The sequence below is a fragment of the Pleurodeles waltl genome, chromosome 4_2 (genome assembly GCF_031143425.1).
Source record: "Pleurodeles waltl isolate 20211129_DDA chromosome 4_2, aPleWal1.hap1.20221129, whole genome shotgun sequence".
Taxonomy (NCBI): Eukaryota; Metazoa; Chordata; class Amphibia; order Caudata; family Salamandridae; genus Pleurodeles; species Pleurodeles waltl.
This window is the reverse complement of record NC_090443.1, coordinates 404,081,164-404,104,685: the sequence shown is the minus strand read 5'-3', so window position 1 is coordinate 404,104,685 and position 23,522 is coordinate 404,081,164. Positions and strand designations below refer to the sequence as shown.

General features: G+C 43.2%; 1 protein-coding gene across 1 annotated transcript in view; it reads right to left on the bottom strand.

Moving 5' to 3' along the window:
* The window catches only part of TNR (tenascin R), an 847,456-nt gene that overhangs the window by 77,638 nt on the left and 746,296 nt on the right, over positions 1 to 23,522 (bottom strand). Inside the window, exons 13-14 of the mRNA XM_069231566.1 lie at positions 6,112 to 6,378; positions 4,517 to 4,636 (exon numbers count right to left, since the gene is read on the bottom strand). Coding sequence (XP_069087667.1) covers positions 4,517 to 4,636; positions 6,112 to 6,378 — 387 coding nt within the window. The remainder of the gene's footprint in view (positions 1 to 4,516; positions 4,637 to 6,111; positions 6,379 to 23,522) is intronic.

Sequence of the window (23,522 nt, the reverse complement as noted above, 5' to 3'; positions counted from 1 at the left end):
AATTTCACATATGTCATAGTCCCTACATTTAGATCCTAACTCTGATTTAGATCCTGACTTTGTTTTTTACACTCTCTCTGTTACAGCTAAAGCCATCCTTAGACAAGCAACTTGGTCTGTAGGCATTTGCTTGGATAAAAAGGCCTGTGCACACAGGCAGGGCTTCCAAACTGTAATAGATACTGTACTATTGAAGGAAATGCAGCCCTATTTTATTTGGCACCTGCCACATGGGATTAGACGGTTCTGGCTTCTATTACGGCAAGGGTTGCTCCCACTCAGTATATTAATGACAAGAAGGTATGGCTCTCCGGCGATTTGTAATTTCTGTCACAATGGCATCCAAGACCTGAACCATGTTGTTTTTGCCCAGCCTTGCTGGCATATTGTCGTAGATGGTTACACCCAATCTGCCTTCAACTCTCTTTACGTACTCTATCAGAAGTACTTCAGGCCTTTTTTGTCCCTTCAAGTGTATCGTTTTGGTGTAGAATTTTTAACTTTTTTTTTACAGTTTTTAAAAATTGTATTAAAGTATTGAATTATTTTGTAAGAACTGGGGTATGCAAACTGCTCGTGAGGTTTTAGGTTATTTCATGGTCTTTCTCTTGTCTGTATAATATGTTTTATGTGGGCCTCCATGGGAGTTCCTTATCATAAATAAATAAAATTGATTGATTTATTGATTGATTGTTTCTCAGCACATCTCTGTGGGATGTGGGAGAGGTCAATGGGCTTTCTGCATGAGCATACCGGTGACACCTAAATATGCATCACATTTTTCTTTATAATTTCTGATCAGCACTAGAGTGCCATCATTCACCTGCTCAAGCATGGTGTCTCAAGGCAATATTCCAAACTTAAATCAAGTCTTTCACTTACAATGAGACAGACTCACACCATCCTGTAAAAGCAGGAATACAAAAGAACATTGATTCTTAAAGTGCAACAGAAGCTGAGGTTTAATCCTCTACAACAGCAGTTATTAACCTTTTGACTTCTGTGTACTATTACTGAATCACTACTGGAACTCAGGGACCCAAGCCTAGGAAGTTGTTATGATTTGAACCTCACAAAATTACAGAACAATTTGTTTTAATTGCTAAAAGACAAATCAATATGTTATGGTCTAGCATACTGCCTTGTCTTGTTTTGCTCCTAATGCATACTTTGTCAGCTCATACCATTGCTTCCATTGACGCCACTGATTGTCCACACTAGATTCTGTTTGCAGTACTTGTGCTGTTCCCATGTATCAATAATGATATCAACTTTAATTTTTCATCTTTAAGAAATCACATTATTAGTTGTGAAGGATGTGAGTCCTTCATAAGTAGTAAGTCTGCATCTGTCTTTTTACTGGAAACCATGTATCCCATTGTTGCATTTGACTCGTCCAGGGTAGCGACGTGGAGCAGCCCATGCCCTACTCAGGGGAGGTGCTGTGGGCTGGTAACTGCAGCTGGTTGCTACACATCAACACTCAATAAATCATTTTTCAGTCAGTGCACACACTACTAAATGCTATTCATTTTTACAAATATGTACAATCAGGTAGGTGAAAATACCTTTGGTGACACCCGAATATCCTGTTACACTTCTAGTGGGTCCTGGACACTACAACCACAACACCCTCACCAATTATTGTCATTATCAACAAAGCAGGCTTACTGGCTTTGTTAGGGTGTCACCACATTAGTTAAAGCAGTCACACATTATAATTCACAAATGTACTTGTGAAGTCAATGGGGAAAGTACCACTATGCAATATATTTTGTGATCCACAATTGAAGTTAATGTGGGTAGTGTCAACAATCAATTCTTGGGAGCTTCTGCATGCCATGCATCCCCCAAACATCCACTAAAACATTGGTGGTGCACCTTTTCCTTCATGGGGCACTACAAAGAGGCCCACGGCACATATCTTAATTTCCAGCACAAGCGAGGGCTTATGGGTCAATCCCTGGCTCATCACATGCATCTTAGATGAGCAGCTTTCTTCCACAGTTAGCTGCTTCTCTTTGGAATGGGGCCTCCGCACATTCCTTAATTTGTTTCTTAGTAGGTGCCCATGTCCACTAGGCACCCAGGTGGGGCCATTTCATTTTTTGGGGCAGCATAGGGAACGCACTCCCACGCTACCCAGCAAGCTTCGACCTGGTCAACTCTATTCCTGATGCAGTCACAGGAGCCAGCAGGATCCTCTTCTCTTGCCTGTGTCCCCATAGGCGGTTAGTTGTAGGGGCTGTTTTTCCCCTACTACCCCCAGTCACTGGCAGGGAGCGGCAGGCAGCCCAGCCTGGGAAAACCTGAGTTTGATGATGCTCTCCTTGATGCCTCCTTTGACTTCTCGTGTCCCACTGGGATGGGGTCCCCCAGGACACCTGAATTCCATAGGGCACTAAAGACAGGATCCCGCAAGATGGTTGGAGGAGTGGGCACACATACTTCGCCTCCCTGTTAAGTTTGAAAATAATGGGAATGCACTGACTCCTGGGGGGTTTTGCCTCCCTAGGGGAGTCTGTTGGGAATGTGGCAAAGTAACATGTGGTTTTGTTTTGCACCGGTTCCTCGAGGCACCAGGGTTTGTCCTCTCTATTTGCTAGCCCCATATAGCATATTTTGACAATCTTAGTTTATTTTGCCCCTGGCAGCCTGCCTTAGCCACCAGGGACTTTTTCTTCAGGCCTCCTGGCCTCTAAAGGGGTTCTTTTCATCGAGGGCTGGATATTTACTACGTCCTGTGCCAACCCTGTGTTCTGCCTGGGCTCCTGGTGCTCTCTCCAGCCTGGGGGGCATCTACCACAGCCACTCCACAGTCAGCCATCAGAACACCATCCCTGCCCACTCCTCAAGTCCCAGAGAGCCTCCTGGCTTCTTGAATGGCATCTGTGTGTCACTGGAGTCAAGTGTTAAGACTACAGAAATCCCAGGGAGCCCTTGAGGGTCCTCCAGGAGGTCCATTCTTCCCAATTGTACTGAGCTGAATAATGATGCTATTGGGCCTGTAGGGTCCCATCCTAGTCCTGAGGGTCAGCTGGAGTGAAAATTCCAAAATCCAGACTCGCAGGTCATCAGGTGGATTCTCCTTCCAGATGTGTATTCTTTTGCTGTCCTTGCTCCGAAGTCCAGTGTATTCTCTTCTGTCTCCCCCTCGTGCAGGCATTTAAAAGTGAGGGTAGAAAGGTCTAGAAGTCATACATCCCTGGTCATTCCTAGGATTCCACATCATCACTCCATCCCTGTCCCAATACTCCTGCACAGCATTCTGGGATAATCTAATATGGCTACTTCAAGTTGTCTGTGGAAAGAGCTTCCCTCAGACCCTCAGCTCCACCCCTAACTGACACAGCTGCCTAATTCCCCAATCCCACCACCACTTCATCAGTGAGCCCCTCCTGTGTTGGCTACAGAGGTCTCCATGCTCCTTGGTTTCTGTGGACTTGGGTTGTCCCAGCCCAAGTGCAATGTGAAAAGCTAGTTGACAGATCCTGACAGATGCAACTTTGCTTCCGATTTCTTTCTTTCCTAGGAATTGGGTCACCCACTGTTAATGACTCTATTGTGTGGGGAAGCCTTTGATCTTGGAGCTGAAGAGTAGAGTAGTTAACATGGCCCAGCAAAGCGAAGCAAAGGCCTGAAATCTGATTTTGGGTGAGCCAAGGAAAATAGACAATTCTTAAAATGCTATAACGAGTGCAGTTAGGATATCAGGAACTATAAATCTACTTGAGTATATGTTCACCCCTAGATTGATAACTCACTGGACCATGTAGGGCTAAGTGAGGCAAAACTGTGCCTTAGTGCGGATTTCTCTTATATTGTGCTATGAGGGGTAAGAACAATTGACCTTGAGTAAGCACTGCAGAATTACATTATAAAATCTCACAAACATTATAAGGTCGACCAAAGGTCAGTCCCCAACCCTTGAAACGTCTCTTCTGTAGTAGATTACCTGTGCACAGATACCAGGCTGTGCCAGATGGTAGTCTCACACAAGCTGTGAACATGTGTGTGCACATATATTCATGTGTAACCAGCCCAGAGCCTATTACCCTAGCTGGGCAGCAGCAACCTTATCTTAAAAGGAAGGCTCTGACAGTTAGCACACTCAGTCCCTTTGCCGTAAATTTATTGTGAGGGACACTCTGATAGTAAAGCTCACTCGCAATAAAAAGCCACAAAATGGAAAGTCAAAAGCGAAAAATGAAGGGAGATAATGTGGGCAGAACCCACTTTGTACCAGCCTCTTATTTCAAACTCCTTCTCAAGTAAAAAGCATGTTAAAATGTTCAACTTTCAATTTTGCTTTTTTATGTATGTACATTTTATTATTTAATAATATTTCATTTTCTAAACAAATGTGGACCCCATTGAGTAGGCGTCTGTGACCTTTGGGGTTCTGCAGACCCCTGGTTAAGAACCATTTCTATGCAGCTTTGTAGTAGCAAGAGATGGCTATGTTGCTGGCACTTAGAAATTCTGTACATAAAAAAGTAATGCACTGTGGGCTTACCTTGAGCTGACTGGTAGGACAAGCGGTAGTGGTCGAAGGAGGTTATGGGAGGGCTCCAGGTGATAGTGACTGACTCCTCTGTCACATTTCCCACAGTAAGTTCCCTTGGCGGGTCCATCCCTGTGGGACCCAGCAGCACAAGAAGCCAAGAAGGATCAATCAGATTAAATATGATCTTATTAGCAGAAGCTGTCAACATTGTACTGTACTGTAGCATGTATATAGGGCTTCATATTGGCTTGTCGGGCACAGCTGCACATTTTCAGATGGATAGCAAGGTACACTGTGGGGGAGTGCATGGGTGCTTTATGTGCTGTGCCTTATGTAGGAAGATTCATAGTGTTGTGCATAAGTAAAGCGGCGCTTTTATCTTGTCTTGTGGTGCAAAGCACATCGGTGTCATGGGAGAAAGGCACATACAATATAATTGGACTTATCTGGTAGTTATAATTCACTGTGGAGATCTTGTGTCAGGTTTTATAGTTGATATTCTGCTAGTGGCAGATACCTATTTGGATGGTTTGTTGTTTAAGAAAGCTAATTTGGGTGGGGAGGCAGTAGGACTAACACACAAATGCAGCTGCATAGTACCAACACAGCCAGAGGGACAGTGGTGAACTGGGTGAATATAGACCAAAAGAAGGAGGGTATGTGAGAAGGCTCAGTTATTCATATGGCAACATGTTAAAAGGTAAAGATGCTCTCAGAGGAATAGAATGATGCAAAATTAGGAATGTGAGATGATGATACAATGGTAGTCATGCACCTTATTTAAAGACAGGGATACTGCCTATTGCTGTAGGAGACGAATATCCAAGCTTTGCTGCCTGTGAAGAAACTGTGCAATATTAAAGTTATATATTCCACATCCTTCTGCTAGGCCAAAAGAGGTCAACATTTTGAGAAGGGGCTAACTCGCCAAGTCCCGCCTTTCCCTTAGGCGAATAAGCATCAGTCAGGTCATGGGTCAGACAACAGCCACAGCTGCTCCCTGCACACACGAGGGTGAGAGATGAAGCACTTGGTAGGTTACTACCCCTACGGCACAAGAATGAATAAGCCTATCCCCTTTCACCTTTCTATTACCACCCCTCCATGCGGGCCAGTGAGTTTCCTTACATCTTAAAATCCTCTGTTCTTCCTAGTTTTACATTCAGCATTTCCGGCCACCAGTGAAACAGAGGTCTTTTCTAGATGTCCTTTGTTACACAATGGAAGAAAAGGGGCTTCATCCCATGTGTAAGTGGTACTCTCTGCCAATGTAGCTTGGTACTGGATGGGGGAAGTCCTTACTTCTCAGACATAATTAAATTAGTAGAGACAGAGCCAATCATGACGGACTCTGCTCGGAAAACAATGGGCCACGCACTGCATGACTGAGGTACATCGGCAGAGGGCTGCTTTGGACTCAGTACTGAAAAAGCTTATGCCTTTCACAGGATTGAAGTGCACTGAGAGATCCATGCGGAGTTCAGATTCTGATTTAATCTGGTCTGGGCAGTTTAATAGCGAACATAAAAGTTACATCCTGACATTATCTTCTTGTGCAGATAGCAGACCCTGGCTCCCAATGACCGGGGTCATTCTTTGCTCACCTGTAGTGACTGAGCCCACTGCGGGCTCGGAGGCGACCACTCCATGCACGGCCACCAGGGCCACCATGTACTCCGTTGACGGTCGTAGGCCGGTGAGAGTGGTGTGTCTCTGGGACGCATCCAGTGTGACCTGCAGTGCCTCCCCGTGCTCCTTGGGGTTGTAGCTGAGGAGGAAACGATCTGCCGGAGGTGAGGGGTCGGTCCAGGACACATTCACACTGGAAGAAGTGATGCGAGAGAAGTGTAGCAGCGTGATTGGCCGGAACCCTGGCAAACAAAGGAAATGGTTCTTGTAACCAAGGTAACAGATGCATAACAATCTTCACAAACCATCAGCTTGTCGGAGTCTCAACCAGGGCACAGATCCGAAAAACAAGAAGTGTGGGAACTAACCAAATTAGGCAGTAAGCAAGTGCCATTGTGGTGTGTGACATCACAGTGCGACATCACGGCATCACAGGAAGCGACATCATAACCCATGACCTCACAGAAAGTGACATCACAAGAAGTGACATGAGATCTTAACTCTTCGCACACGTTTCACGTCTATCATGAGTACATTTGAGAACATTATGAGATTTCACAGATAAGATTTTGTTTGCTGGTTGTGCCAAGAACGTGACGCACCACGACACAAAATGTGGGCCTCAATTTATACATTTTTTTTTTAAAACTCTGCCACAAAGAAGCTGGCAACAAGGAGAAACGTAGTAGTAAATCTATTCTGCTTAACTGGTGACAAAGTCTGCATTTCAAAATATTTTATGGGGTTAAGGCACATACTGCAGAGACCCTTGTGTGACCAGTACATTCCAGGGAACAATAATAATGGTAAGATAACTTTGCAGGATAACACATTTGTTTGCAAGACCTATGTGTTTCTAGTCCCAGTTTTGAATCAAAGTAGCGTATAGGGTTAATGCATTTCCTGCAAAGCAGATCATCTAACATGCAGATGGCAAATTTTTATTTTATGTAGTTAGGTGAGTGAGTTAACACAGACATGCTTTTGTTACTCACACTTTGAACATTTTAATCCTTCTAATATAGCACAGCAAGCTATGAAAGACATGTGACTCCTATACCTTACGACTCTCACTGTCTTATGTAACACATCTTGTACATTGATTTACACATTTATAGGATTTATTGTCAATGAATAATGTGTATGTGTGATGTAAAGCACTCTGACACCTTGCATTGGGATGAGTAGCGCTACAAAATAAATAAAACAAAATAGTGGTTGAATTGATATTTGTGTAAATACTGGAACAGACCTACACATCTAACATTCTCACAGTGCATACTCATCTCTTATCTAGATGGATTGAACACTGTAAAAAGCATGCCTCGCCAATATTTGCGAAGTGATAACAACAAGCTGTGTGTCTTTGTTTCCCACCCCTTGTATTTGCATCTAGGTGTGAGGATCAGATAGCACCTAGTCAGGAAAGTGGAACAAAAGGAGGCCTGACGGCCCCTTAAATTCAACTTTCGTTATGGGCCCAGCTGGAGTCTGAAACATGAAAGTCCCCTTGCCGCCTGCACGTTACTGCTTGAAATAAAAGCAGATAAGGTGCAGGTGCTGCTGAATGTGTCCCGGTGTCTGAAAAATTGCGCCGGGACATGTTCAGTATATTTCAGTAGGGCCCACTTCTTGCAGGGTGGACATCGTCCACCCTGTGAAATTAGTGGATGGATGGCGTGTACCCACGTGTAACCCTAACTTGTGCCCTCGTCCCAACACTCCAAAAGAACATTTGGCTTCTGGACTGATACTGGTAAAAAATGAGATCCTACAGGCACAGGAATTGCTACAAAGAAGAAAAGGAGGGATTGGGTAGGTAGGACCTGGGGATCAGGAAGGGGGCAAACCAGACCAGATTGTCACAGTGCTGTACCGCAGAATGATGGGTCCCCCATAGAATGTGATGAGAGACCTCTGAGTCTCCCATATCTCACAGATATTCACTGGATTTTAGCTGAATGGGGGTCCCCTGAAAGGTTGAAGGCCCCACAAAGGGTGTGAGGGACCACCTGTGCCACAAGAGCTGCAGGGGCCTGCGTCATGCCCCTGGAGGATCTGTAGAAAGGGAAAATGCTTCTTAATAATTTATGGTGGGAAATACTACAAATGGTAAAAGACATACCATAGCCTGCGGAGAGTGTGCACAATTGGGATAGAGGTTGTGGGTAAAGAAATGGGTTTCATTTAAAGAAGATTCTTGCATCAGTATGAGTTCCAGTTTACATTTGATTGTGGACTTGTATTTTGGATCTGTAACATATCTAGATATATTTGAAAATTTCTCATAGAAGTATTTGATAAATCTCATAACAATGTGATGCATCCCCTTATTTAACTTCACGGCAACTGACTAGAAAATGTTAATGTGTTTGTTTCTCTGTATTATTGCATGCTGCATTACTGTGTGCTTAATATGTGTGGTGTGGTAATGCCAGATGGTAATTGTGCATTAGTATAGTAACAACAAGCATTGACAAAGCCAATCAAACTCGCCTTAGATAAGCATCAGCTAACACGTTGGCTTTGCCAATGCTTTTTGCAGGTACTTAACAGCATCTGCCAAAAAGGAAAAAAATGGTTGTTGCTGATGCTGAACAGTGTCAGCAAAAAAATCCATTTGTCATAAAGCATGCGCTCATATGAAAAAAACTTAATATAAAGTGATTCCGTGCAATTACAATGATGATGTTGCACAAATTAAACAAAAATAAATAACTGGGTAGCTTTTAATTTACTCTATGTTATGATAGGCAGTTTCACTCAGAAGTATTATACATGAAGGGCCTCATCATGCAAACTACTGCAGACAGAAAAAGCAACACTGCCTGGAAGTCACTTTAGGACACTGTTTCCAAACTGTGGATGGATCAGGAGCCAATTTATGGTGGTTACAAAAGTTCAAACAAAAAATACAGATGCCCCTTAAATTCTGTATTTATCTTGTCACATTTGCTGTGCTTCAAAGTCAGAGGTCAAATGTCAGGCTATGTCTTCTGACAAATGTACTTTTTCAACATGAGGATTGGTGTTTACAAACTGCTCCCACTTTGCAACCAGAGATAAAAAAACGTAAAGTGAATTATGTGACAAATTTGCTGGGGTACTAGGAATGTGAAAGGAAAGGCTGTCAGATGTCACTTTTTTGTAAAACACAATACAACAACAAATTCTAGATACCTCTAAATGAACTGTACACATACAGCAGTTAGGAAAACAAAAAATTATCATATTTTCTGTAATTCTAAAGTGTGGTGGAAACAAAGATTTGAATTGGATCAAAACAATTCCAGACTCTTTACTTGGTGATGCAGAAATGATAAATATTCGCCAAAACCTGATTTCCAAGCAATATTATTTGTCTGTGTGGTTTTATCAGTAAAACTGTATGTCTGTGCAAATTTAGTGACCATTTCAATGGAAAATGTGCTGTTCGTAAATGACAGTGGGCTATGACACAGTGCTGTAATTATATTAAAAAATCTCCAGCCTCATATCCATTAAAGCTAAGTGGGGCACGAAAGTTTGTCGCTCTAAAAAATGGATTGTGGTTCTAAAAACATGGTTCTAGGAACATGGGGCCAATTGACAGCTATGTAAATGAACAGCCGGTATTGTGTGCAATGCAAATGGTAGCAACTATTTAAAATAATAGAAATAGTAACTCAGCCACTATGCGCTACATTGTACAAACTTTGTCAGATGTCTCTGTCAGCTGTTCTAGCCAGAAATTAAAAAGCAGGAACGCGCCCAATAGGATACTGCAATGGTTTGTTTATGCACAGTCACCAGATGTGCAAATATCAACAACTATCTGCCTTGTTATTTTGCTGTGCTAGTTGATTTTAATTTTACAATGCTTATTTATTAATTCAAAGTGATAGTAAACAGTTCCCTTGGGCTTTCCACTCTGGAACACTGGCAGTATTCAAACACACACCAGCAATAACTCAGCCTCAAAGGTACATTCCCACTTGACCCACTGGGTGATACAATAAATGGATTAAATTAATCGTATGGTAAACACTGTCCAGGATACAAGTTGAAAGTGTGTGCAGCAGCTGTACCTCATCACAGAGCCAGCAGATTGTAAAGCAGATGGATGCCAAGAAGAGCTCCCAGCCTCCCAGTAGCACACAGCTCCACAGTGTCCTCCTGCTGCGGTAAGTACTTGGACCTGCAGTAGCTGCATCAACACACTGTGAATGTGACACAGCCAATGCTCTTCTGCAGAGCCCCTTCCATAGTTTCATTTCATTTTCAAACAACTGGTGCCTGAAACTAGGGATAGTTTATATAGTGCACCAGCATCGGTCCCTCCATAAGAGCTGAGGAGTGTCGCCTCCCCTCTCCACACGGCTGAGCAGAAAGTGTGGAAGATAAGATGGCAATACAATTATTTTATTGACATTTTATTGTTTACTCTCTGCCAGCAAACGGAGTGTGTGGGCAGAGCCAGTGCGTCACTGCTGCTGATTCAGTTTGAAGTGGGAACATTGGCTACCTTGCTACGGCCAAACCGACATGCGCAATTCAAACCACTCCAACCCAGCTATATTAGACAGCTGGGTTGGAGAGCACGCACAGTCCTCCAGTGCTTTTTGGAGCACTGAGGCAGCCAGCTACAGCCAATCCATACGCTTCACTCATGCTGCTTAACAGCATGAGAGCAGCATCTTGATTGGAAAACGGAGTTTGCTGTGGGACCTTGTGCTCGACCTGGAGTTCGCAGCCAGCAACATCGAGGACGTGCTGCAGAATATTGGGGACGTGCTACCGGCAGTGTAGGGAAAGTGAACGCTTTTTATTTTTTATATATAATGTTTATTTTGTGCCCCTCCATTTAATATCTCACCAAACACCACTGTAGTGGTCTAGTTTTATGACTATCAATACTCAAGGTCGGGCTGGGTAACCAAAAGCAAGGATGGCAAAAATGCTGACTCAAGCCTTGCTCCTTTTTTGTTGCCTCCATTGTCCATTCATTTGCTCTTTCTCACATCTCTCTAATGTCCCACTCTGAATGCTTTCTCCCTACCACTTCCTCTCGCTCTATCTCTTGAAGCATCCTGTGTATGCTACAGTTAACCTGGGGCAGCTGGGGAAAGTGACAGAGGCACCAGGAGCAGCCTCCAAGGGCTCCACCCCACTGTGGAAATGCCGAATGGAATAAAAGGCCTGCCCAGTGGCCAGCCTGATGATGCATGTGACATTACATGGCCACCATTAATTTTTATTTACTGTTCTAGGATGGCAGAGGCCAATATTGGAGCAGAAAGGTAAAAAATAATAAGTTAAAGACAAAAGATCTTTTTGAGGAATGAACATCCTGGAAGCAAACTGCAGCTGTTGGGCCCTCCATATTAAAAAAAAAAAATAATGTCAAAGGGGTGGGAAAGAAAAAGTGGCTTGCGTACGGGGAGAAGACAACATGGGGAGTAAACATTATTGAGCAAGGGCTGAGGGAGCAACAGAGAAAGGTGGCAAGGAGGAAAAACAAGCAGTAAGGTGCCATGGTGAGTGTGGAGAGCAATGGAAGAGCTGAGGAGGGGGAAGCTGGGGCAAGTGGTGCAGGAAGCTGGTAATTAAGCAGGGAAGAAGCACGTGAGGGAGACACAACATGGAAGCCTGTGGATGATACATAGGGAGAGCGCTGGAAAGCATGCACTCTCATTGACTTCTGGAGCAAAAAGAAAAAAAAAGTTCCATAAAACTGAGCAGAGGAAGCACAGAAGTAAAGAGGTTATGATTCAGGTAAGGGAAAAACACAAGATGCTCAAGCAAGCCAATGAGAGTGGCAATGAAGCCAACTAATGGTAAGCAATGGGCGGGCTGCAAGACTTTCTATGATCTTGGTAATCCTACAGTATATCTTATGCAACCAGACAGCTTAAGCTGTCTGGTAAGGTCGACCTAAAAAAGTACCCCCTCTCTGCTCCACCCATGTTGGCCAGTGATGTTAACTGATGTTAAGACCTGCTCTTGGAAGAAAGACGGACTGCTAACAGTTCCTATGCAAACAAAACTTCCATTATGTAGTTTTTAGGGTGACTGAACCAACTGAAGAGATCTGTGTATATCAATGAAGTCAAATGTTTAAATCTAGGCAAGGATGCTATGTCTTTTATTCTTCTGAACTGGTCAAAGTGAGTACTCAGAGAATGAACTCTTAACCCACTGAGATATTCTTCAGGGTTTTCGTTACTTGCTGAGAAGGAAATGTTAACTTGTGGAGAAGACTGTCAAGAACATAGCGACCAGAAAACCTGAAATATCTTTGTATATAGATCCTAGAATACATTTTATAAAGAGAAATATTTCTTTACAAAAATTTAAAAAAACTTTATGCCTATTCAACATTGCCTTTTCTCAAACAGCCAGATTATAATGAGAAACTAATCAAAAACATATATTAGCATTTTTCATTTGTAGCTCCCTATATAATATCAACGAGTTCTATGCTTCATTTGCCTTCCTTTTAGATTTGCATTGCTTTGGGGAGATGTTTGGTTATATTCTTGGCAGTCGCACCACTGATGGGTGTCATAAATGTGAAATCTAGTCATTTAGAAAGCTGATGTACAAAAAGTGAGAGTATGGGCAGGCCCTGCCTTATATGCTGAGAAAACATTGCAGGGCTCTCACGACAATGGATTGGAGTTCCTATTGCTGTAATAGGGTCTCGGAGCAACAAAACGGCCCCTATATTAGACCACTTGGGCCCTACTCTTTATGCCATCAAATAGCACTCAGAAAGCCTACACCATTTCTGCCGTGTCTGCTGCTCAATGTAGAGAGAGCTTCCACATCAAGAGTCTCAAAGCAGAGAGCTTTCTAGCTACAAAATCATCTTTGAAACAGCATTAGTAATTTTGGTCTCCTTCAACAGTGAGGGCTATTAAGGAACAAAATGCAGGCAGTTTCTTTTCTGAGATCTCTATTCTTTAACACCACGACTGCAGACAAGGGAGTTGATATTGAGGGTTCGGAGAGGACAATCAAAATTATTAGTCCTTTCAGGTCATCTTCCAATGCCTTGGGAATCAAAGCGGATAGTATCAGCTTTGCCAATTTTCTCACTCAACATAGAGCTCGTCCCCTGACCATGGCCAAGGGAATCTCATTCAAGAAAGCATTCATAAGAGAAGTACAGATTACTGCGAATATGCCACACAGCATTGAGACCAAGTGGACCCCCCCAATCCTGAAGAAATGCTTTGGAATTCCAGAAGGCAATGCCCTAGTTTGGATTGCAGGCAGTTTTCATCAATAAATTCAGCTTCTCTGCCATCATCAGATTCTCCAAACGATGACCATGAAAACGTTTAACAAAGTCATGAGGAGACCAGGCAGTAAACTGAACCTATAAAACAGTGTTTGAAGCTCAAATCTCAATTATCTTTGAAACACCACATCTGTGAGCCTCAAAATTAAGCTTGCATTAGTCTGATTCTGGGATATTCTGAAGCCCAACAAATAAAACATTTTGATGCGAGGATTAATTAAAGCTTTCAGTCTACACCTGAAAGACATACTGAGCTCTTGAACAAGACCAACTTTTCCTTAGAATCAATGGACCTAAGCCTTAGATGATTTTTCAGCAATAAATAAGTATTCTACTTCTTTAGACTCTTTAGTTCCATCAGAGGCAGTGATTAGTGAGATTTATCTTTTCAGTTTTACCATTGTTAGAGCTGCTATCACTTCTGATTTTGTGGGAAGGTATGATAGTTCCATATTGGAATCTATAGAACATCTGGCAGAGTTCATAACAAAAGACAAGAAGCAACATTTGAAGACAGTCATGATGGCGAGAATATCTACCCCAATTTCATTATTGGACAGAAGCTATTGTGCAAGATATTTTGACACAAGGATACCACCATGAAATGTGGTTATGTAGAACATCTGCTCATCTGAAAGTAAACACTCTACAAGAACAGCTTTCTGTTCAGCATTGTTAGCACATCATGCAAATAATGAGATACAGATTATGAGATCCATATATTGAAGCAATGGTGAAAGGGGTGGGACTAAAGAAAAAGAATGAGTTTAAAAGGCTGTACTAAACGTAAAATTCAGAAACATTTCTTCTAGGTATTACGATCCAATTGCAAATGGAATGTATGTTTTTAAAAAGCTGATCAGAACTTTGCTTTTTACTGATGCACCCATTCCCCTTCTAGCATTGATGATACTTGAGCTGAAGGCATCCAGGACCACCAGAAATCCAATTTTTTAAGCTGGGCGATATTGGTGTTTAGGTTTTCCTCATCTGCTTACCCTCCAATACTGACCACACAAGAGACTGCCATAAAAGCCAAACCTCCTTTTCAGGATGTAAGGCAGCATGCTACCCCTCATCTTAATCACTGACCTTAAGTGTCTGCCTCCTACAGTATTCATATGTGAATATGCATTTGCACTATTAGATTAGGAAAAATGCCAGTGCCCATAATGTTCACTTATGCTTTCAACTTTAATAGATTTTACCATATTCTTTCACAACGGATATCAATACACAAACATCAAGAAATGTTTGTTCTGATATACTGCCTCTTTATCACCAGTTTAAGCTCATAAAGTGCTTAGATCATTGGTTCTTAACCTCTTGACATCTGTGGATCCCCACTGACTCATTACTGGAAACCAGGGACCTTGGCTGAAGCATTTTCTGTGCTATGAACCACAAAACAATACACTAAAAATACAAACACACACACACATCAAACAAATTATGAAATATTCACAAATAAACATTTTAATATGAGTAGGAACAAGAAAACAGTACATTAAAAATACAGAAACAAGTAATCATCAAACAAATGAAAAAATTATGAAATGTCCACAAAGTATTTAAAAAAATAAAAATGTCAATATAAATGTATTTTCTAAATTCATTTAATGCCACTTTTTATATGTACTATATTCTATTTGATGCACTTGCACTGCTCCCATGATTCAATTTTAGTATACTAACTATGGGGCATATTTATGAAAGTTTGGCATTGCCCTTGCGCCACATAGATAGGAACCATAGAAAGAGGAAAAGGCTTCAGAGGATTAGTTTTGCGGTGGAAAGTGTCCTTTCCTGCACAAAAACAACCCTGTCTGCATTGCAGGCACCCTTGCATCACAGGATAAGGCAGCCAAGGGGCGCAAGTGCAAGGATAGGACAGGAATACATTGTATTATGTTAAATGCGGCACATTCCTGCCCTTTCCCTTTCATGCATCCCAGTACAGCATGTGGCTTGCTGTGCTGCACTGTGGGAAAGCTACATAAATATGCCCATTAATTTTTAGCCTCTAATGTCAAATTCCTTCACAATGACAGAAGTTTTAATTTTTTAATTTTTACATTTTGCTTATTTATATACATTTTATTAATCTGTTAATAATATTTAATTCTCTAAACAGTTTGGACCCCCTGTGTAGTCTTCACGGAACCCCAGGGTTCCTCGGACCACGGGTTCCGAACCACTGGTTTAAGAGAATGATAATTTGGCTACCCAGAATATCCTACAAAAATTGTCCTTGTCAAGTATTCTTTTTTGTATTACCTATGATAAAGTTTTCAGGCCTTAGGAAAATGTACTCTCCATTAAGAACACTAGAGCCATTAGGGATTTTTAATAGGAAAGAGTAATTTCACAAATATATATACGATAACTAAGGTACCCACATTTTGTGAAATTCTAAATTTTTCTTACATTGTCACTCTACCCACGTAGCTTTTCTGCTGTAAGACATGGTTGGGGCAGAAATGTCTCACAGAAACAGTAAAAACCCATGGCCAGATTTATCAAAGGATTTCATCACAAAGGGTGTTGCAAGGCCAACACACTAAGGCCCATATTTATACACTGTTTGCGCTGGATTTGCGTAATTTATTTTGGTGCAAATTCGGCGCAAACTTAACTCCATATTTATACTTTGGCGCTAGACCCATCCAGCGCCAAAGTTATGGAGTGTGCGCCAATTTTTGTACGTGAAAACCTACCTTGCGATAATGGCATGCAAGGTAGGCGTTCTCGTTCAAAAAATGACTCTAAGGCATGTGCGCCTTATTTATTCTCCGGCAGCAAAATGATGCACAGGAGGAGACGGGCCTTAAAACATGGCGCCAAGCCGGATTTGTGCCGTTTTTTAACGCCTGGGTCAGGGCAGGCGTTAGGGGTCCTGTGGGCTCATTTTCATGGTGGGAGACCATGGAAGCAGTCCACAGGTGCCCTTCCCTGCACCCAGGGACACCCCCTGCCACCCTCTCCCACCCTTGGAGAACACCCATGGATGGGGGGACCCATCTATGGTGAGTGCAGGTAAGTGCAGGTAAGTATTATATATTTTTTTAATTTAAGTGGCATGGGGGGCCTAACTTGGGCCCCCCTACATGCCACTGTGCCCAATGGCCATGCCCAGGGGACAGATGTCGCCTGGGCATGACCATTGGGCAGGGGGGCATAACTCCTGTCTTTGCTAACACAGTAGTCATTTCCATGGGGGTAGTGCGTCAAAAAATGGCACTGGTCAGGTTAGAGCCAATATTTTTGACTCTAACCTGACTTGCACCATTCTTTGGAGCACAACCCCCAGTCTTCCCTTCGCTTCCACTGCCCGGTTACCATCATTGATTTTGACGCTAACCAGGCTGCAGCGCCGGCTACCGTCATTCCATAAATAAGGTGTTCGGCTGGTGCATTGGAATGGAGTTAGCCGGCGTTAAACTTTTTGACGCAAATCTGCGCTAGCTCTGATTTGCATCAAAAAGTATAAATATGGGCCTAAGTTAGATTTATCAACTAACACAAAGCCACCTTGCATGGCCCTGCCTTGCTTGGTAAATCTGGAGTAAAACAAGGCATGCCAAGTCACTGCCTTGCATTACAGTGCCCTAGGAAGGCATTCCATGGGTGGAGCGTAGGTGTTCCTATGCATCCACTCATCGATTTTGGTACATTTACAGATTTACCAACATTGGTAAACTTGGGAATGCGTCACACTGCTAAACCTTCCTGGAGGAGGTGCAACAAGGAGAATTATCTTGTTCTCTCTTTCTAAGTGTGCTACATTCTGAATCATACTTAGAAAGCGGATAAAGCCTTAGGGACTTAGAAGATTGTTTTTGTGCAAGACGATGTCCTTCCTGCACAAAACAGTCCTGCCTGTAATGCACTGCAAACCACTCCTGGAACAGACAACAGGAATGCACCGTATATTGGTAAATATGGCACATTTCTGCCCTCTCACTTTCACGCAGTACAGGGCTTTGAAACCTTGATAAATCTGGCCCCAGATGTGGGTCGTGTTAGATGATTTTAGCTGGCCACAGTCTTCCTCCAATTTACAGAAAATGGATGGATCTGGATGTGACAGATGGTTGGACTAGAACTGTCTGGATGGAATTGTGAAAATGGATGTGTGTCACATGAGCTGTGTTTCTCTAGCAGAGTTCTCTGTGTGACTTTTTCTCCTTGGCTAATCAGTTTTTTGTCAGGGTTCATGCTTTCGGTTTTCACATGAAGTGTCAAAATCAGGATGCTACAATAAATAACACTGAAAAATTTCCTTATTTTTATAAGGAGGCAGAGTTTCTATGAGAACTATGTATACTTTATGAGGAAACAAATTAAGCAAATTTGCACACCCCTAGAGACAAGTATCTCCCTCTTTCCAAATGAAATGCAGTCCTTTACAAATTCAAGGGTCCGCCTTTTTTAGCAACTTTGCACACCTGTAGAGACAATTTTCTCTCTTTCGAAATTACATGTAGTCCTTTACAAATTCAAGGGTCCGCCATTCAATCTAATGCTCAAGGTTGACATTGAGCACCCTTGTGGAAGATAGCCTTTTTAGATGGCACTATATGCAAAATTAGGTGAGAATAAAGTAACTCTGAAAACTCACCTTTCTTTCCTCCCAAAATCGACTTCCTATTTCATGATCAATAGTGTCATACATCACCAGATACTATAAATAACAAGAATTTGCAATGCAATGGATCTCGTGTTTGCTCGAGTTAGAGCTATTAGCGTTGTAAATTCCTAACTGGACTTTTCCTTCCACATAAATTGAAAATGAAAAGTAAAACAGTTGACATAAGCAAGTAAATTCAAAGCTCCACCGCCGCTATGAGCGCGAAGGAGAGGCAAAAAAGGAAAAAGAAGTTCGCTCGCGGTCAGACGTATTGGAAAATGTGCAATTATCCATATATCAGGGTCGGTCCCCAAGGTGGTAACAAAACCGCCCCAAGGAGAGACAAACGTAAAGCAGTTACCAATGCCATCAAAGGATTTTTTAAAGGCAAGATCATGAATGAGTGAAAGTGGTGGGCGTGAGGTGGATGTTGTTAAAAGCCCACATAGATAGCAACATGTCGGAAAAGCAACACTTGCTCGCTGCTATGCTCACCCTAAAAAAACAACAGAACACTTTGGATTGGCCACAAGTGTTTTCAGCTAGACTGCAACAGCTACTCTATCAGTAGTCCTATTGATGAAGATTCTAGAATGGTCTCATAAAGATCAGTATATATTGTTATTGAACATCAGTGCCAGCATTATGATTTAAAGAACTGTCATGCAAGTGGATTACACTGAAGGATACAGTGATGGATCAGGTGCTTGAATTAATCTTGGCCACTGGTAATTATTCAGGCCACATCCCAGTCCATCATTGTTTTGAACACTTTGCTACTTCACTTTGGTCCCAGATATATGAAAAACAGTCTTGACCCTGCTCCAAAGGGGACAGCCTGAACTGCCACGCCAGGTAGGCTAACTATAGTGTAGCCACTCCTGGGTTGCTTTAATTCCAGTTCAGAGGGGGCCTGTAGAGAGATCTATTCTGCCTTTACCCATAAATTCATCACAGTCACAAGAAAGAAATACTGAACCAGCTGGTCAATCACCAAAATCTAGAGCTTGGAATGTAATTGCCACTGCAAGCAGTGTAAGTGGTTCAAACTCGAAATAAGTCAATAGGCAAGTACTTAAAATGTGATGTAATATGAGTGCTACCTTCGTCCAGGTTACACATTCACTTATACTATATCTAGCCCCTTTCTTATATAGGCAGATTTCTGGCTTCATATTCTTGAGATTCCTTCCTCTGGCCCACCCCATACCTTTTACCTCAAGGACTTTGTACCTATTCCACAGTTAGATAAGGCGTGCCTAGACCAACCTGTAGCCTTCATAAGTAGGAGGTTACTCCCCAGGGAACAGAGGTGGTGCGCTACTGAAAGAGAACCCCTAAAGCACAGCGCTTTGGCATTTTGGATAAAACACCTTTTTTGCCTGAAAGATGGCCAAGCACACAGTGGCTTAAATTACAAGTTTCTGGTTGCTATTTGTAATAGTCTAGTTTGAGCACCCATCGTCTTGAGACCCTTATGGGTGAGTAACCGCGCTTTACAAAAACTGATTGATTGGCTGAATGATGTTTGGGGGTATGTTTTTTAATTACTAATGCCACATGCTTATGTTGTATTCTCAAGTATGTTTGCACATCCTTGAAAAAGTCATTCAGAAGAAACACATAAGCTAGTCTGTCAATCAGTACTGTAAATGCCGAACCCAATCTAATAAGAATATATGGGATAAAGTACACACTCTTGAACATCATAAGGATATTGCAATTCACCAAGGAGTTCCATGACCATATTGACAAAGGAGGCTGAATGGTGTCTTCCTTTATAAGGGCACGGAACTCCAAGGTGTGGCCATGTATTATAGGGAATAAAGTACCCTGTTATACATTATAGAATACTGTGAGTCACCAAGGTGTTTCATGACCATATAGCTGAACAGGAACAGGGCCGAAGGGGAAGTATCTTTCTAAGGTAATGGAACTCTGAGGTGACATCCACTATCCTTATAACATACAGCGGGGTACTTTATTACCTGTAATACCTGCCCACCTCTGAGTTCCAAGGCTGCACAGTCACCCTTCCCACAAAACACGTAGGGCCTGATTTAGAGTTTGGCAGACAGGTTACTCCATCACAAGCATGACGGATATCCTGTCTGCCGTATTACGATTCCCATAGGATATAATGAGATAGTAATATGATGGACAGGATATCCGTCACGTTTGTGAGGAGTAACTCCATCTGCCAAACTCTAAATCAGGCCCTGAATTCCTTGGTATATTGCTCTTTCACGTGGAAGAGAAAGGCTATTTGTAAACATGAAGAAGTAAACCAGAATCTGTAGAGCACAATTAAACACACTGAAAAGAAGTTAGACATTTGTCGCAAAAAGATTCAATCAATTTAATTAAAGTCAGTTTTAACTGTAACTCAGAAAGTGTAAAAAGTTGCCAAGAAATTCTATCTTTCCTATAATTACCTTAAGTGTAGAAAAACTAATGATGTTGCCTTACATGTCTCCTTTTTTGTTTTTCAACGAGCAGTTGGACGCTTCCTTGAACTTTCATGTGACAAACTAGTGCTTTCGGGGTGTTGAGATCATGATTTTCATCATCGGACTACTTGCACTAAAATACCAGGAGCCATGTTACAGAAAGTGCCCATGGGGTGCAACAGATGTTTATTCCTGTTTGTGCACCGCCACTGCTCTTTGGTGATAAATAAGGGGCCGCAGAGACTCGTGCAGCTCCTCTTGTAGTATGGATCGAGTTGGTGCACATCTTGTGCCAGTAAAATCACAAAACTGTTTTCCATCATTTGCATGGGGGTGTTGCCTGTGCAAAGGAGGGAATGCGATTGTCCCTGCACCCATGCCATATTACAGGCAGAGGACCAGGGACAAACAGGCCGCTGGGAGGTGAAATGATTGGGCCCCTTCGAAAGGCCTGAAGCAGCACACAGTCAGTGCACCCCCCTCCCTCCAGATATCCCCCTGGAAGGGAGGCTTGGGGGTGCCAGGTACCTCCCAAGTATGACCCTGATAGTGTGGGCAGTAACATTGCCCTCGCCTGCTGGGAGACACTGTGTAAAAGCAGGCTAAACTGGTTAGACTGAATGGTAGACCAATGGCTGTAAACTTCCAGTCCACTGTTCGTGCTGCAGCCTATGCAGGTGCAAGTTTGTGCATGCACTGGAGACAGCGCATTTTATTTTCGTAATATGGCACATGGTGCCAGTTTGCAGGCAGCTCAAACCCAAACAGAATGTCGTATTATTGTAAATATTCCCTGGTATCAATTATTTGTAGATTAAATGACCCTGAGTGGAAAGCGTATGCTTGATGGCATAAAGTCAGGTGACCGTCATATCAAAGTTGAGAAAACTTTAGTTTTCATGGCTGAGCTCCAGGTGTGTGTGTGTGCACGCGTTCCCTCACTATCACCTGGCAAAGGTGCCACTCATCTCTCCATAGCCCCTCTCTCACATAGATTCATTTGTTTTAAAGCACTGATAAAGGCTGACTTTACTAGTCCGCTCAGCTATCAACATAAAATACAGATCTGTTGTTTGCAGCAGGTATTTTTACCCTCTGAGCTACTTTATGGCACTCAAAATTGCCACGAGACAAAATCCATCCATATCTCTCTCTAGCAGGACCATTAATCACATGAGTTATCTTCACCTTTTTATTGTTGCCTGAAAACTGGATGCAAAGGAACTCAGCAGCAAGTGCTTTTAAATCGTACCTTATTGCTAAACACAGTGGCCCCCCTTGAGGTCAGTGCCCACTTTCAGGTCAGCACCCAGTGGCTCCGCACCAGTCGCACCGCCCTAAAGCCAGCCCTCTGTGTGTGTGTGTGTGTATATATATATATTGTGGAACAAAATGGTCTGAGAGTTGCTGGGCGGCGCACTCAACTGCCGGTGCCCAGTGACAGAGAGGACCAATCTCGAAATATATAAATAACCAATAATTTTTTATTTAAGTAACAACCACCAACGCGTTTCAACTCCCCATGGAGTCTTGTTCACAGTCAAGACTCCATGGGGAGTTGAAACGCGTTGGTGGTTGTTACTTAAATAAAATACACATCATTGATACTTCGTGGAGTGCAGTGAAAATTCTTGGTTATCTATATATATGTATATGTATAAATATATATATATATATATATATATACATATATAGACTGCACAACCTTGTTCAGGCATTCATTCAGTATTTTCACAGCAGTACAATGGCTGCCAGACGTCAGAAACGGGATGAGATGTTCTTACATCCGCGTGGACTCTTCCTTTGTTGATTGGGCTCGAGAGGTCGAGACTGAGCCCATCACAAAAGTAACCCAGGCTGGCGCGGAGGAAGAAGGAATTTGATGGAAATATATTTCCTGATAAGAGAATGGTAGTGTCAGTGATGTGAAGATATAAGCGCCCGTGTTCAGGGGCTGCGACAGCTGCAGAGTAGCCCCCGGCCCAAGAGAGCATTTTCAATTATTAATGCCTGCTCATTTCGACTACATGAATGTGAGAGCAGGAGTTGAAATATGATTCATCTGTACTGTCACTTCAGACGGAATTGTCCTCAGTGATCACCAGCAAGCTCTCCCGTTATCTGACCTTCAAGTACAGTCTGTAAGCACAACGCCCCCACGTACTCCCCTCCTGCCAAATCCTGGTCAAATACTTACAATTGTCTACCATTGGCAAGGGAGCCATAGGCCGTAATGCAAGGAATATGGGCCTACCTACCCACACTTTTGTAGGGAAAGACAGGGGTACCACGGCACCTCTGCTCTATTAAAAAATACACCCTGTCTGTCCATCCCTCCACAATCCACTTTCTATAGCATACAACATAAATGACTGCAAGGTACCCTACGGAAGGAAACAGAAAGATTTTGGCCCTCATTCTGACCCTGGTGGTGTCTCACCGCCAGGGCAGAGGGCAGAGGAAGCAGCGCCAACAGGCTGGCGGTGCTTCCGGGGCATTCTGACCGCAGCGGTAAAGCCGCGGTCAGAAAAGGGGAACCAGCGGTTTCCCGCCGGTTTTCCCCTGCCCCAGGGAATCCTCCATGCAGCGCCGCCATGGGGATTCCGACCACCTTCCAGAACCAGGCTGGCGGGAAAGGGTGTTGTGGGGCCCCTGGGGGCCCCTGCAGTGCCCATGCTGCTGGCATGGGCACTGCAGGGGCCCCCTAACAGGGCCCCAACAAGATTTTCAGTGTCTGCATAGCAGACACTGAAAATCGTGACGGGTGCAACTGCACCCGTCGCACCCCAGCAAATCCACCGGCTCCATTCGGAGCCGGCTTCATCTTTGCTGGGGTTTTCCCACTGGCCCGGCGGGCGATCTTTTGAAGATCGCCCGCCGGCCCAGCGGGAAAGTCAAAATGCTCCCCGCGGTCATTTGACCGCGGGGCGGTGTTTGGGCGGTTTCCGCCCGGTGGGCGGCACCCGCCGCCCGCCGGGGTCGGAATGACCCCCTTAATGTTCTTTACTGAATTCGAGGCAT